The sequence below is a fragment of the Neophocaena asiaeorientalis genome, unplaced genomic scaffold (assembly GCF_003031525.2).
Source record: "Neophocaena asiaeorientalis asiaeorientalis breed wild unplaced genomic scaffold, Neophocaena_asiaeorientalis_V1.1 scaffold307, whole genome shotgun sequence".
Classification (NCBI taxonomy): Eukaryota; Metazoa; Chordata; class Mammalia; order Artiodactyla; family Phocoenidae; genus Neophocaena; species Neophocaena asiaeorientalis.
The window spans coordinates 72,571-86,374 of record NW_020171817.1 but is presented as its reverse complement, the minus strand read 5'-3'; the positions used below and the strand labels follow the sequence as shown (position 1 = coordinate 86,374).

At 54.9% G+C, this 13,804-nt stretch overlaps 1 protein-coding gene across 1 annotated transcript in view; it reads left to right on the top strand.

Moving 5' to 3' along the window:
* BMP6 (bone morphogenetic protein 6) overlaps positions 1-13,798 on the top strand; it is a 26,690-nt gene extending 12,892 nt beyond the window's left edge. The window contains exons 3-7 of the mRNA XM_024738685.1: positions 3,474-3,622; positions 4,108-4,305; positions 11,988-12,064; positions 12,878-12,988; positions 13,080-13,798. Of these exons, the coding sequence (XP_024594453.1) occupies positions 3,474-3,622; positions 4,108-4,305; positions 11,988-12,064; positions 12,878-12,988; positions 13,080-13,229 (685 nt within the window). The 3' untranslated portion in view covers positions 13,230-13,798. The remainder of the gene's footprint in view (positions 1-3,473; positions 3,623-4,107; positions 4,306-11,987; positions 12,065-12,877; positions 12,989-13,079) is intronic.
* The last annotated feature ends 6 nt before the right edge of the window (positions 13,799-13,804 follow it).

The window sequence follows — 13,804 nt, the reverse complement described above, 5'->3', positions numbered from 1 at the left end:
TTTTTTTTTTTTTTTTTTTTTTTTTTTTTTTTTTTTTTGCGGTACGCGGGCCTCTCACTGTTGCGGCCTCTCCCGTTGCGGAGCACAGGCTCCAGACGCGAAGGCTCAGCGGCCATGGCTCACAGGCCCAGCCGCTCCGCAGCATGTGGGATCCTCCCGGACCGGGGCACGAACCTGTGTCCCCTGCATCGGCAGGCGGACTCTCAACCACTGTGCCACCAGGGAAGCCCTGTTTATCTATTTTATATACAGTTGTATGTATCTGTTAATCCCCAATTCCCAATTTATCCCTCCCCCACTTTCCCCTTTAGTAACCATGATTGTTCTCTATATCTGTGAGTCTCTTATTTGTAAGTAAGTTCATTTGTATGATTTTTTAGGATTCAACAAATAAGTGATCTCATGTGATATTTGCCTGCCTATACTTTTCTTGACTCTGCTTTTGAAGCCTGAGCTCCAGTTTGAAGCTGTAGTTACCCCACTTAACACCTGTGTGGCCTTCACACCCTTACCCTCTCCAGGCTGCACGCCCTCAGCTCTAGAAGAGACACGTAATAGGACCTGCCTTCCCCGGGCTTCCCTTGGAGCGGCGGGAGCTCTTCTCGAGGCCCCGCTTGGTGAAAGCACACGGGAAATATTTGCTGTTCCTCCAGCCATTGAGCCCAGCTATTTCAAGCCCATGCTCTCCATCACTTCCCTTCTAAGGGACCTGAGCATACCAGGTTTAAGTGGCTGAATTTGATTCGCCCCAGTGCCCTGAGCCCTGGAGCTCTTCCCGTCTCCAGGCTCAGCTGCGACCCTGCGTGTGTGGATGCACGGGTCTCCTAAGCTGTGAGGACCGGCGCTGTCCTCACTGGACAGTCAGCGAGGTGTGGCCCAGAAGCATCACCAATTCCTGGGGACCCCAGTGGGACTCTGGAGCAGAGTCAGGGTAGAGACTCGGGCTCCCGTGTCCACCAAACCCCACGCACCCTGTGGACTTCATTTCTTCCCCATCATGGTTATGCGTTCTTCCCCTTCCCTCTTTAAGTCACGCCCTTCTCCTCTTTTCCTTTTTCTCTGCTTCTCTCTCCCATTTTTGGATGATGGCCTCTGTCCCATCGCCCCGCTTTCTCTGCTAACAGACTCCCCCGTTCCTTCATCATTAATTCTTTTTAAATATAAAAGCTCATTCTAGCTCTTTCTACCAGCTATGCCACGCCCATATCTTGGGCTGTATTTCTCTGCATCCTTGTTACAAGTCCTGAAAACATGTGCGTGGAAGCTCTTAGTGACCAGTGGCCCTCGGCTCTAACCCCACACGGACCCTCTTCAGCTCGGGGGCAGCCTCACGCCCTGACACTCTCACCGCGTCTTCATTCTAGAAGCTGCCCCTCTGACAAGAACATGTCTTGTGCATCCTTTGGGACTAGGGTGACTTTTCCCACATTGCCGTTCATAGTGTCTGTGTTATTTCTGGATGAAGGTCTTCTCCAACCTTTCAGAACAGCATTGATGTCTTTTTACATCTTCACTTCAAAGCTTTGGACCCGCCACCCCCTCTTGCTGCTTTCCACGAACACCCCCCGTCTGCCTGCCCACAGCCACCTCAGTGATGGGGGGGGTAATTTCTCAGCAGGGTGTGTGACACATGCGGGGAGGGGGGGTGCTTTATAGAAGGCAGGTGGTGATGTGCCCCCTGCAGACTCTGTCCACCAGCTGAGTAAACGACGTGTAGGCACACCTACTGCTTGGAACTTGGAAAAGATGACAATAGCATTGCCTTCTAACTCGAGCCATGTAAACAGGAAAAATTGTTTCCCCTCTGAGAAGTCTAACATTTTTAACTCAGATGTTTCACTGGCCTCCCAAACGTTTGATGGACTAGAGATACATTGTATTCATTTGTCACAGGTTGTCTTTCATAATAATCTCAAAAGGCAGGAAGTCATTGTGGAAAACTCTGAATCCACTTATTTTCTTTTCACCAGATTGTTCTTGCAATTACTGGTCATGTGTCCATAAACTCACACCTGAGTCTCAGTTTCCCCAGCTGTAAAATGGGGTAATGATATTCTACCTAGTTTTCAGGATGGTTGAAGCAAAGTAGATGCAAGTGCTTTATGACCTATTTAAATGTACACTGTTAAGGACCTCCCTGGTGGTGCAGTGGTTAAGAATCCGCCTGCCAGTGCAGGGGACACGGGTTCGAGCCCTGGTCCGGGAAGATTCCACATGCTGCAGAGCAACTAAGACCGAGCGCCACAACTACTGAGCCCGTGTGCCACAACTACTGAAGTCCATACGCCTAGAGCCCGTGCTGTGCAACAAGAGAAGCCACTGCAATGAGAAGCCTGCGCACCTTAACGAAGAGTAGCCCCCGCTCGCCACAACTAGAGAAAGCCCACGCATAGCAACGAAGATCCAATGCAGCCAAAAATAAATACATAAATAAATTTATAAAATAAATAAATGTACACTGTTAGTATTGTGATGGTCATCTTAAATTTAGTATTGAATTCTAGTCGTTTTTCTGTTCTGTAAGCTCTTGCAGCAAAATATTTCCAGCACCAGGGGACTTGACTCTTTCCATGGCTAAAACCTACCCCTTCCCTGTCGTGGGAATTCCAGGCCATTTCGTGCCAGTGTCTCTGGGACGTCAACTCAGACTGTGTCCTCGCGACACACCAAGGTGACCGTCCTACACGCTGCCTTGTCATGGCATGTGGGTCCCTCACCCCATCTTCCCACACTAGAGTTATATCAGCTGGAAACTGTTAAAAAAAAAAAAATGAAAAGTAGTCCCTGTGGAGCCCAGTGGAAGGAACGGGCTCGGTGAGTTTGCCTCAAAGGGCCCCAGCATGGCTCACAGCGGGGCTGGGACAGACTTGAAACTCACCGTCCACATGGGGAAGGACGCGGCTCTCACCGTAGGCCACGCGGAGGCCTTAATTAACAGAAAAGAATTGATGATTACTCAGAAATAGGATGTGAATCCTGGCTTCTCCTTTCACAGAAACTGACGTGAGGATTGTCGGGTTCTGAGCTTTTAAAAAAATTAGCAAAGTACAGCTTAGTAAATGCTCATCTTTATTGATCCTGATTTTAATATTTTCTTAACCCTCTTCCTCACTGCCCCCTCCACTGCCTCTCTGTTTAGAGTTCATTAGCTGCAAAGCATGCAACAATAGGACTGTTTATTTATTTATTTTGAATTTCCCTTAATTCTAAAAAAGATGTGGCCTGAGCAGCTGTCGTGAGGCTTTTGGTGACACCGAGGGGCGCCCCTATGTCAGCAGACAGCTGCTGTCCGTGCGGCACCCCGGCAGATTGCGTTGCGGGTGTGTCCTGTGTGATGTCACACCAGCCGGGGCCACGGCTGGTCGCCGTCCCTGACCCGACGGTGGCATCTGTCGTCTGACGCCGGGCAGGACGGAGTGGGGATGAGCTGGGGGCCCTGCGCCCTTCATCCTGCCACCTTTTCCCTCTTTCAGAGACTCTGACCTGTTTCTGTTGGACACCCGCGCCGTGTGGGCCTCGGAAGAAGGCTGGCTGGAATTTGACATCACGGCCACCAGCAACCTGTGGGTCCTGACCCCGCAGCACAACATGGGGCTGCAGCTGGGTGTGGTCACGCGGGACGGTGAGTTGGCCAAGCTCGGGCCGAGGGCCGTCGGCCTTGGTCTCCTTCGCGGCAGGCGTGGCAGAGCCGTGGTTTCCGGGTGGGCCCTGGGCTCCAGGATGGCTAGGCTTCCTGTCCCCTCAGAGCCACTGTGGACCAGCGAGGCCTCCCCCTGCAAGCCTCCTGGCAAGGACTTGGAGACGGTGAGATGGTCCTGGGTCCGAGAGGACCCGCGGAGGGCAGCGCCCAGGCAGAGGCCGGGGCGCGTCGAGAGAGAGAGGAAGGCGGGAGCAGGTCCAAGCGCCGACACCGCGTGGGTCAGTGGGCGCCCTTCCCGCACCTGTGCATCCCTGCTGCGGCCCGCGGGCCCGGCACATGGGGCCTGTGAAGCTGCCTCGCCGGTGGGAGGCACGTGATCGGGAAGAAGGATGCACAGGCCGGGGCGAGAACAGCACAACTGGGGGGCTGGGGGTCCCACCACCCTCCTGCTTTGATTTGCCTTCCAGGGCTCGACATCAGCCCCCGAGCCGCCGGCCTGGTGGGCAGGGACGGCCCCTACGACAAGCAGCCCTTCATGGTGGCCTTCTTCAAGGCCAGCGAGGTCCACGTGCGCAGCACCCGCTCGGCCGCCGGCCGGCGGCGACAGCAGAGCCGCAACCGCTCCGCCCCGGCCCAGGACGTGTCGCGGGCCTCCAGCGCCTCAGGTGGGTTGGGCGACCCCGTCTTTGCAGGACCTGTGGGCTCTGGGGCGTCCGTGAGGACACAGGACCCGCCAAGGCTTTCAGATGCTGCGCGGCTTCTGCAGGTGCCTGGGCAGCCCCCGATAATCTAGACGGGTCCCTAGGCCGTCAGAGGGGAACACTTGTTACCCCGAGGTTGTCTCAGGCTGCAGACAGCCTCAGAGTCTGTTTTTCCAGAAAAGCGTCCTTTTGTTTGGTCAGGTCTCTCCACCTCTTTTCATGCCCGTGCCGAGCCTTAGAGCGTCTAGCTTTTCTCCTAGTTGCGTTACGCCGGGGAAACCGTGACTTGCAAACTTGGTACATCCGTGTAAGGCGGGTTGGCGTTCGTCGGTGCTCTTGGCTGGAAGTGGTATAGCCAGTCAGCTCCAACAGCCCTCTCTGATGGATTTCGCTGGTGCATTTGATTGGCAAGTTCAGGGTTCTACCTTTAGACGTGGTTAGATCCGTGGGCTCAGATGATATTGGGAATCTCTGTTTTCCTAGTTTCCTCTGTTGGTGGCATTCTCAGAAAGCCTGTCTGGATGCGGTGGTCAGGAAGGCAACCTCAGCTTCAGAACGAGAGATCTCTTTCGTGGTAGCTTCAGACAGCCAGGTTGGGCCCAGGTGCTCACCCCCTGGAGGGTAGGGGATGGAGTCAGCCCCCTCCTGCCCTGAACAGGCAGGGTCAAAGGGCAGGAGAGAGGAAACAGCTCCCACTGCCCGAGTGTCAATTCAGAGGTCTTTCCGAAATGCTCCCTCCCACGCCTGCCTTTTGGGGAAGAGGCACGGAAGCCCACTCATCAGAACACGGTGGGCGGGAGGGGCGGGTAGCAGGCGTTCCCTCCTGACACCCAGCTCACAGAGTTAGTCAGTATTGAATTCAAACCAAGGTGCAGGGGCTTCCCTGGTGGCGCAGTGGTTGAGAGTTCGCTTGCCGATGCAGGGGACGCGGGTTCGTGCCCCGGTCTGGGAGGATCCCACATGCCGTGGAGTGGCTGGGTCCGTGAGCCATAGCCGCTGGGCTTGTGTGTTAAAACCAAGGTGCATCTTACTCTAGAGTTGGTGCTTTCGAGTTCTGGGTTTCCTTTTCCTTTAAATAGCCCAGAAATCAAGCACGAAGTTGAAGATTTGCTGTAGGACTTGCAGTTGGAGATCTCGCCTCCCTCATTACTACTCTGTGACTTTGGACAAACCTAATCCACTGCAGCGTCAGTTTACCCAGCTGTTAAGTGGGCATGATTGATCCTCGGTGGCTTTGCTGGAATTAAATGAGAAGCATTGCTCTGGCTCAAAGATGAGTTGCCTCCAAGCACGGGAAGGTCTCAGGGTGTATGTTAGGCTCCTCTGAAGGGATGTAAAATACTTCTGGAAGATGCGTTCATTCTTCCAGGTGACTGTTTAACAGTGTCATCTTCCGTGGCCGGCAAGAGTTCTGGGAACTTTCCGAAGCACCCCGTTTTCCTTTGGGAAACAGTGTCTTCATTTTGGGTTCTGACTCAGCGGTTTCTGTTACCAGTAACCTGGATGTGGAACTTGTACCACCCGGTGTGATGTGACATTTTGCTGCTTCTCCTCCTGGTGTTTCTTGGAGGCTTCGCCCAGCATGGGTGTTCCTGTGTTTACCGCTAGAAACAGTCAGGGTTGGGGTTTAAAGAAGAAGAAGAAATGATTGCTTGCCTTTATTCGCTTGGCAGGAAGCCTGCTGAACAGTAATCACCGCAGTGCTGTCCTCGGGGCGCGGCGGTGCAGCTGGCCAGTGGCATCTAATGAACTGTGGTCAGTTTGGTACCGGGACCTCAGGCCTGAAGGCGGCTCTTGAGGTGTCGATTGCTTTTTTTTAATTTTTTTTTTTTTTTTTGGTGGTACGCGGGCCTCTCGCTGTTGCGGCCTCCCCCGTTGCGGAGCACAGGCTCCGGACGCGCAGGCTCAGCGGCCATGGCTCACGGGCCCAGCCGCTCCGCGGCACGTGGGATCTTCCCGGACCGGGGCACGAACCCGTGTCCCCCGCATCGGCAGGCGGACTCTCAACCACTGCGCCACCGGGGAAGCCCTCGATTGCTTTTTAAAATGAAAATCTCACTTGATTTACTCCACATCCCCTCCCCCACCAGTACACACATAAATGTCTTTTTTAATCGAGAAAACATGTCATCTCTGATTTGGGTTTTCGTGGCATCACTGAATTATTCTCTTCCAAATGCCTTTCGGCATTTTGTTTTCAGTTTGATGAGTTTAAATTAAATACGAATAGTAAAGGTGGTCTAATTTGTAAGAAGAGGCAAGTACATCTGCTTTTTCTTGGTCTTCCCACCCCCCCCAGCCCCTGTACTTTCAAACATGCTTTGTTCCTTTCAGCAGCACCGAGGCTAAGAGTTCGTAACAAATGGGCCTGGCCTCACCTGCTTAAAGGCCCAGACCCCCAAGAAAGTGTTACTACGGAGGGTCCTCCTTCCCTCCCACTATCTTCAAAGACTCTCGCAAGCTGGTCCAAGAAATGGCCCAGGTTAGGCTCACTGAAGTGCTTTATCGGTTTGGCCCCTTCCTCCTTCCTTATTCTTGCCATTAATGGGAATGGAGGTGCAGAGGGGATTGCTCTTGGAGAAGGTGTTTCCAGAAAGATGGCCTGCTCTCCAGGGGAATGGACCATCGGTTTGCGCTTTCTTTCCGGGCTACGGTGGGGCCAGACGTTGCTGGGTCTTCATGAACCAGGTAGATGCTGCCGAGACAAAAAGCTGTGGTCTCGGGTGTGACTCCAGGCGGGACTTGCCCCTTGTAAATCTTTCGGGAGGTTGAAGGAAGAGATGGCTTGGCCTCTGCTGCCCCCCGTCTTCCACAGTGTGATGCTTCCAGGGAATTCATACTTCTCCACTGAAACAAACACCAGCAGCCGCCCACCAGAGACCGTCCTGCCTCTGGGTAGAGAAGTTAGCATCATCCGTCCAGTTGCCTGTCATCAGGGTGAAACATGGCAGGGAAACACGTGGCTGCTTTTGGAATTGAGCTGCCGAGGCCGGAGACGGTGGGACCCGTCCCCAACGAGGGAGAGGCCGGGAGCCCGCCCGCCTCTTCCCCTGCCCACCAAAATCTGCTCTCACACCTGTCCTTGGCCTTCAAGCTGGACTTCCCAAACACATGCACCAAGCAGTGGGTTTGGACCGAAGTCTCCCTGGATGGGTTTGACCTGCCCTGGCTTCTCTGTCGCTGTCTGCTCTGAGTGGATGTTGGATGTTGGCCGTGTCGCACTTCTCCAGTGGGCTTGGATATCGTCTGGACCATATTGTTCGTTTGACACGTGTTTTACTAGTCCTGGTCCAAGCCGTGCTGTGCGGCCCACTGGGGATTCTAGTGTCTCTGTCCATTCTTTTCGGCCCCCAGGCTACCAGCCAGCCCACTGCCCCGAGCTCTCACTGGGTGGTCTCGTTCTACCCGCTGCCAGTCATCCTCTTTCATAGTATCTTTCTCTCAGCGTCCATGATTTTGTCTCCTGGGGGACTGACACCACCTGACCGACCCATTACAAGGGTTGTGAACAAATGGCCTTGAGGGTGGTTCCATGTGGTGATTCTAGATTCTGTTCTAGCTCATTTTCCAAGATCTTTCCAAGACATCTTTGGGGTGTGGGGTAGTGAATGTGATTTCAGTTCAGCTGGCGAGGCTGAGGTTTTCTGCCGTGTCCACCAGCTGGCTGCCAACACCGTGACTGAGAATTGCCCTTTGTTTTGGCAGATGAATAGTTTTGAAACAGTTTCTGCCACTTTGAACAATTCATGTCAGATTGGATTCACTGACCTTTGGGCCTCGTTCACCCTTGACGTTCATGTTGCCATCACTCAGCCCCGCCAACTGTCTCTGAACCAGCGGCTTCTCAAGACCCTCTCTCTTCTTTGGAATGAGCTCTTCATCGATTCAAATGCTACCTGTGAGCATCTCTTAATTTCTCCTCTGTCTCTTTCTAACCCACCCAAACATGAATCCTTTTCTTAAAATTTTATTTATTTGTTATTTTTGGCTGCGTTGGGTCTCTGTTGCTGCCCACGGGCTTTCTCTAGTTGCGGCGAGCAGGGGCTACTCTTTGTTGTGGTGCGTGGGCTTCTCGCGGCCGTGGCTTCTCTTGTTGCGGAGCACGGGCTCTAGGCAAGCGGGCTCAGTAGTTGTGGCTCGTGGGCTGTAGAGCGCAGGCTCGGTAGTTGTGGCGCACGGGCTTAGTTGCTCCATGGCATGTGGGATCTTCCCGGACCAGGGCTTGAACCCATATCCCCTGCATCTTAACCTCTGCGCCACCAGGTAAGTCCCCAAACATGTATCCTTAAGGGTCCTGGGAGAAAAGGTGACTCTGGTACATGTAAATACACTGTTGACCTTCGCGTTGCTGGTTCATATCTTCTATCCCTTGAACTTTCCAGTTGGGACCATTCAGTATGCTTCCAGCGTAGGAAAGGTAACCAGAACTCATCACTTGCAGAGCAGTGATGTGGGTACTTTATTACGACTATGACATGCTTTGCTGTAGATTTCAGGGAATTTCAGTGCACAGACTAGGGGGTCTCATTCTCCCAGAGCAATGTTTGCTTGGCCTTTTGGTCCCTGGCAGGTGTCCCCTCTAGCTCAGCACTTGCTCCCGTGGGTTGACATGCCAGAGATGAGAGGGCTCATCCACCATGGACACCCAACGCTTGGGAAGAATGGACACGGGTCAGGGCTGTGACTTAGCCGTTTACAGTTCTTCAAAGGCGTTGCGAATTTTAATGTGTCATTTTGATCTTAAATTCAAATTTTAGGGCCTGGAGCTTGGCTCCCAGATGTCTCGGTCAAGAGGGAGAGGCTCGTCCAGGGCTTTCTAAATGAAATCAGAACTTAGTTCTCCACAGCTGTGGAGGACAGTCAGGGCATGAGTGATTGGAAAGTTACAATTGGTCCAAGTTCCGCCCCTTTAGGATAAAAGTTATCAAGGAGTGAAGCCAACTAGAACCTGACCTTCTACTCCATCCCTAGGCTCACCCCTAATGAATGTGCTAATGGCCGGTAATGCTGAATAATAAGGAGGCGTGAACAGGTGCTGCAAGATGCCCGGATAATTCACCAACTACTACCAACTCCCGAGAGGGCACTGGGGGCCAGGGTCCCTCTAGGAAGGGACAGAGGTGCGTGAAGCAGGGCGTCTCAGGGCTCAGTCTTTAAGGAGAGCCTCTGTTTTCAAGATACTTAGCTCCATATTCTTTTATAATCAAGACCAAGGCTGAGATCAAAGGCCCGCTCAGATTAAATGGAGCTGTATGAGACCTTGAAATCCTGCAGCCACAAAAGAACAGGACTTCACTGTTGCCTTCCTTTCATGCTAACCGTCCGGTTGTAAACAAAATTGAGCCTCTGAAAAGCAAGCTGTCCCCCCACTCCTGCCCCCCGCCCAACACTTTACGAGATTATTGACACCAGAAATCAAAATCCCAGTGTGGTCCCGGGGTCCCACAGTGTCAGTGGCACAGGAGCTGGGCTTCCTCCAGCAGGTTCTTAAGGCCCCGTTGATTCTGTGGGGTACGTGGGAGCCGGAGATTCCTTTGGGATAAGCTGGGCGGATCAGGCCGGAGACGGGGGAGGAGCGGCCAGCCCAGTGCAGACAGGGGTGCCATTTTAACAGCTGCCCTTTGCCCTTGCCCTTGTCATTCTAGGAGGGAAGGGAAATGAGAGCAGCGAATTGTTCCCTCTAAAAAACAAGCTTCCTCTGGGAAGACTCTGCAGCCTGGGCTCAGAAGAGCCGGGCTGTGCGGACAGCGTGCTCTGTGCTCCTGCTGTCCTGGTGTTTTCCTGGCCGAGCCTGGGGCCTGCAGCTGGTGTGGCCTGGGGCAGGGGAGGCGGTCAGCCCCGGGCGGCCGTCTGCAGAAGCCTTCATGCTCCTCCCCTGCCCCCTGGTTTCTTAGGCCGCCCTGACTCTGTCTCTTTCCTGCTTCTTCCCCTCTCCAGTCTCCCCTTTGTTCCTCTCTCCTCCTCTCTTGGGGCTGGAAAGGACAGCAGGCCGGCTGCCTGGACCCCTGGGGCTTGGGCCGAGCTGGGGCCGCAGGGATTCAGGTGCAGCCGCCTCCCTGGTGGCTGCCCGGCCCCGCCTGTGGCGTGATGGGGCCCCTGCCCTTCTCATCCCGGCCCCGCTCGCCTGAGAATCTCTTCTGCCCAAGGGAAGCGAGGGCCAGACTGCGGAGATGGCGGGGGGTCGGCCAGGCCCTTCCCCACGCCCCCTCGGTTCCGTCCGTCCGGCAGAAGCAGCAACTGTCCCTGCCTGCGTCCCGACGCCCACTGGGGGTCCTACAGCCCAGTTCCGTCCTGATCCTGACGGCCTGGGGGGAGCACAGATGCCACCAGGTCAACGGCTTGGCCCCCTGCGGATGCCACCTGCGGTTCTGTCCCACTCGGTGAGATTCAGGGGTTCCCGCAACGCCCCCTCCCGGGTCTGATTCACTGGAGCAACTCACAGGACGCAGGAAAGTGCCCCACTTGGGACTCCAGCTGGATTAGAAAGGACACAGAGGAGGGGCAGCCCTCTCCCCAGAGGACCCAGCGGGCCGCTCTCCCCGCACACGGACATGCTCACCCAACAACCCCAGGCTCCCCCGAGCCCCGTGTCCAGAGTTGTCACGCGGGCCTCACAACTTGAACTCCATCTCCAGTCCTCCCCCCTTCCCTGGAGGTCAGGCTGGCCCGCGTCCCAACCTCTGATCACGTGGTGGTCTTTCTGGTCAGCAGCCCCATCCTGAGCTCTCCGGGGCCCCACTAGGAGCTGGATTATCACACAGGAAATTCCATGGTTTGGGTAGCTCTTCACGTGTCCTTAACTTCATTCCACCAGAACTGCTCTCTCTTCCTCTCTCTCTCCCTCTTTAACTGTCCCTTCTCTGAACTCCCGGTGGGGTTTCTCTCCAGCCCCTGTGCATGGCGTTCAGATTCTGTTTTGTACTGGCGTGAGCTCCGCACGTCTCACGGCACCCCGTCCGTTCCCCGAGTCGCTGGAGGCCAGAAGCCTTGCCTAACGGATCCTCGTGTTTCCCGTGGCACCTCGCAGGGGGCGCGTCACACAGAAGCTGCTCCGTCTGGCCTAGATGAGTCAGGGCACCCTTGTCCTCCTGCCAGCGGTCGGTTAATGAAGCCAGGCTAGCAGGTCCTGACACACAGAGCAGGTGCGCGCACTTCAGCCCCACTCCGTCCCCACTCCCGGCCTCCCAGGCAGGCCTGGCTCCAGGGTGCCCCCTTCAGGAGGTTCTCCTGGCCCAGCAGCTGTCCTCCCGGCCCCTGCGCAGCTTCAGGACAGTCCCGGTTTTAGAAAGCGAGCGGAACCTGCCTGGTGTGTCTTGCCTGTGAATACGATGTCCTCCAAGTCAGGGCCCCGGGGTGTTTGGGGCATCTTGGTCCAACAGGGGATCACGACAAACATGTTGCTTGAAAGGAGTCCATTCAGGCCAGTGATGACGTGTTGTGTGCCAGTGTGCCCGGCAGTGACCCCAGAGTGGACGAGACGGAGTAAGTCAAACACCCGAGCAGCTGGGAGGAGGCTGCAGAACTGTGGGCGCCCCAGCTGTGTCTAGCGGGGGCCTTGTGCACGGCTGGCCCGTGGTTAACTGTCCGGGTAAGTTTGTAAGCGAAGAATGAATCAGTTAACTGTTGCATCTTCTGATCTCCAACAGATTACAACAGCAGTGAACTGAAAACAGCCTGCAGGAAGCACGAGCTCTACGTGAGCTTCCAGGACCTGGGCTGGCAGGTGAGTGCTCTGGACAGCAAGGGGGACGAGGGCCCTCTCTCCGCAGTCTCTTCTCATCTTAGAGGCAGCAGCCATCCTCAAAGACCTTGAACTTGAGGGCTGAGAAGGTTCCTCCCGTGAAGGTACTTAGGAGCCCTTCCAGATGCCCAGGTCTTGGAGTGGGGTGGCAAAAGGCCCGCCCACTCGTGCATGAAGCCCCCCGGCTCCTTTCCACGTGCACAGGCACCCTGTCCCTCCAGATCAGTGGCCCATTTCCCAGTGCTCTTCTCTCATGCTCTCAGGGTCCACAGGGCCTGTATTGCTTTGGGCATTTAAACAGGAGTTCACTGTGCTTTGAGAAGGGGCTGGAAGAGCATCTAACAGTTAACTTCTCCAAGGGCCACATGCCAGTTCGCCCAGACTAGAAGCACACCGATGCTCTGCCTCCCTCCCGAAGGCCACTGCTAGTTAATAAGACGCAAATTCTAGGCGTCCAGTGATGGAAGATCGTTCCCATGTGCGGTGGCATTGCGGTGACGGAGTACCCGGGCTCCTGGAGAGGCTCCTTTGGTCCAAGTTCATGGAGCCAGCCCCCTGCAGGCCTCCAGGCCTAGGCGGGCCAGGAGCAGGTCAGGGCCTTGCGGGCCTGTGGAAGGAGCGAGGGCTCCAGAGTCTGACTGACCGGGTTCACAGCCTCGCTTTGCCCCTCGAGTGTGACCTCGACCTGCTGTGTCTGTCTCCTTAGCTGCCCCACGTGAGTGACAGCTTCTCGCAGGGTTCCTGAGGGCACAGGTGATGTGTGTGTGTGTGTGTACATCACTCTCTCTGTTGCAGGACTGGATCATTGCACCCAAGGGTTACGCTGCCAACTACTGTGATGGAGAATGCTCCTTCCCTCTCAACGCACACATGAACGCCACCAACCACGCCATCGTGCAGACCCTGGTGAGCGCTGGCCGCTCCACGTGACTGGGGAGTAGGCCCGGGCCAGGTATGGTTCCTAACGACACCTCCCCTCCTTCTGTGTTTGAAACAGGTTCACCTTATGAATCCCGAGTACGTCCCCAAACCGTGCTGTGCGCCAACGAAACTGAATGCCATCTCTGTGCTGTACTTTGATGACAACTCCAACGTCATCCTGAAGAAATACAGGAATATGGTCGTCAGAGCTTGTGGGTGCCACTGACTCGGGACGAGCTGCTGGGGACACACGCACTGCCTTGGACTCCTGCATCACATCTGCCTTAAAAGGCACCCGGAAGCACCGAGAAAGCGGGGATAAGACGCCGACACCATCTCGTGCTGGCTGCTGCCTTTCCGCCCTAACAGACATCTTAAAGGACCTCGTCCGTAACCTGCTCACGTAGTAAATGTCGTGAGTAGTTGTCGGTCTCTAGGAAGCTGAGTTTGAGTGTCTGTAGCATGAAGTCCGGTGACTGAAGAAACCTAACTTTGAAGGTTCCCCTCTGCCCCCCCAAACCCACCCAAACTATCTTGCTTTAGATCAAGCTCTTTGTGGTTTTAGTAAGTAAATAGGGAAGATCATCTTAAAAGTAGATTTTGCAGGTCACGGGAACGGGGGAAGGACGTCTCTGTTGAGCTCTCATCCCAGGGAGGTCGGTTTCTCACGTGGGATCAACAGCCCGGGAGGGAGCCGGGCAGCCCGCAAGTGCCTTTTGTCTCAGTCGTGCTGTTACACGTTTGTGCGGGCGTTCTGTCCATATGAAAATATCCTTATTTCAGTTCAACCATATCATTTCC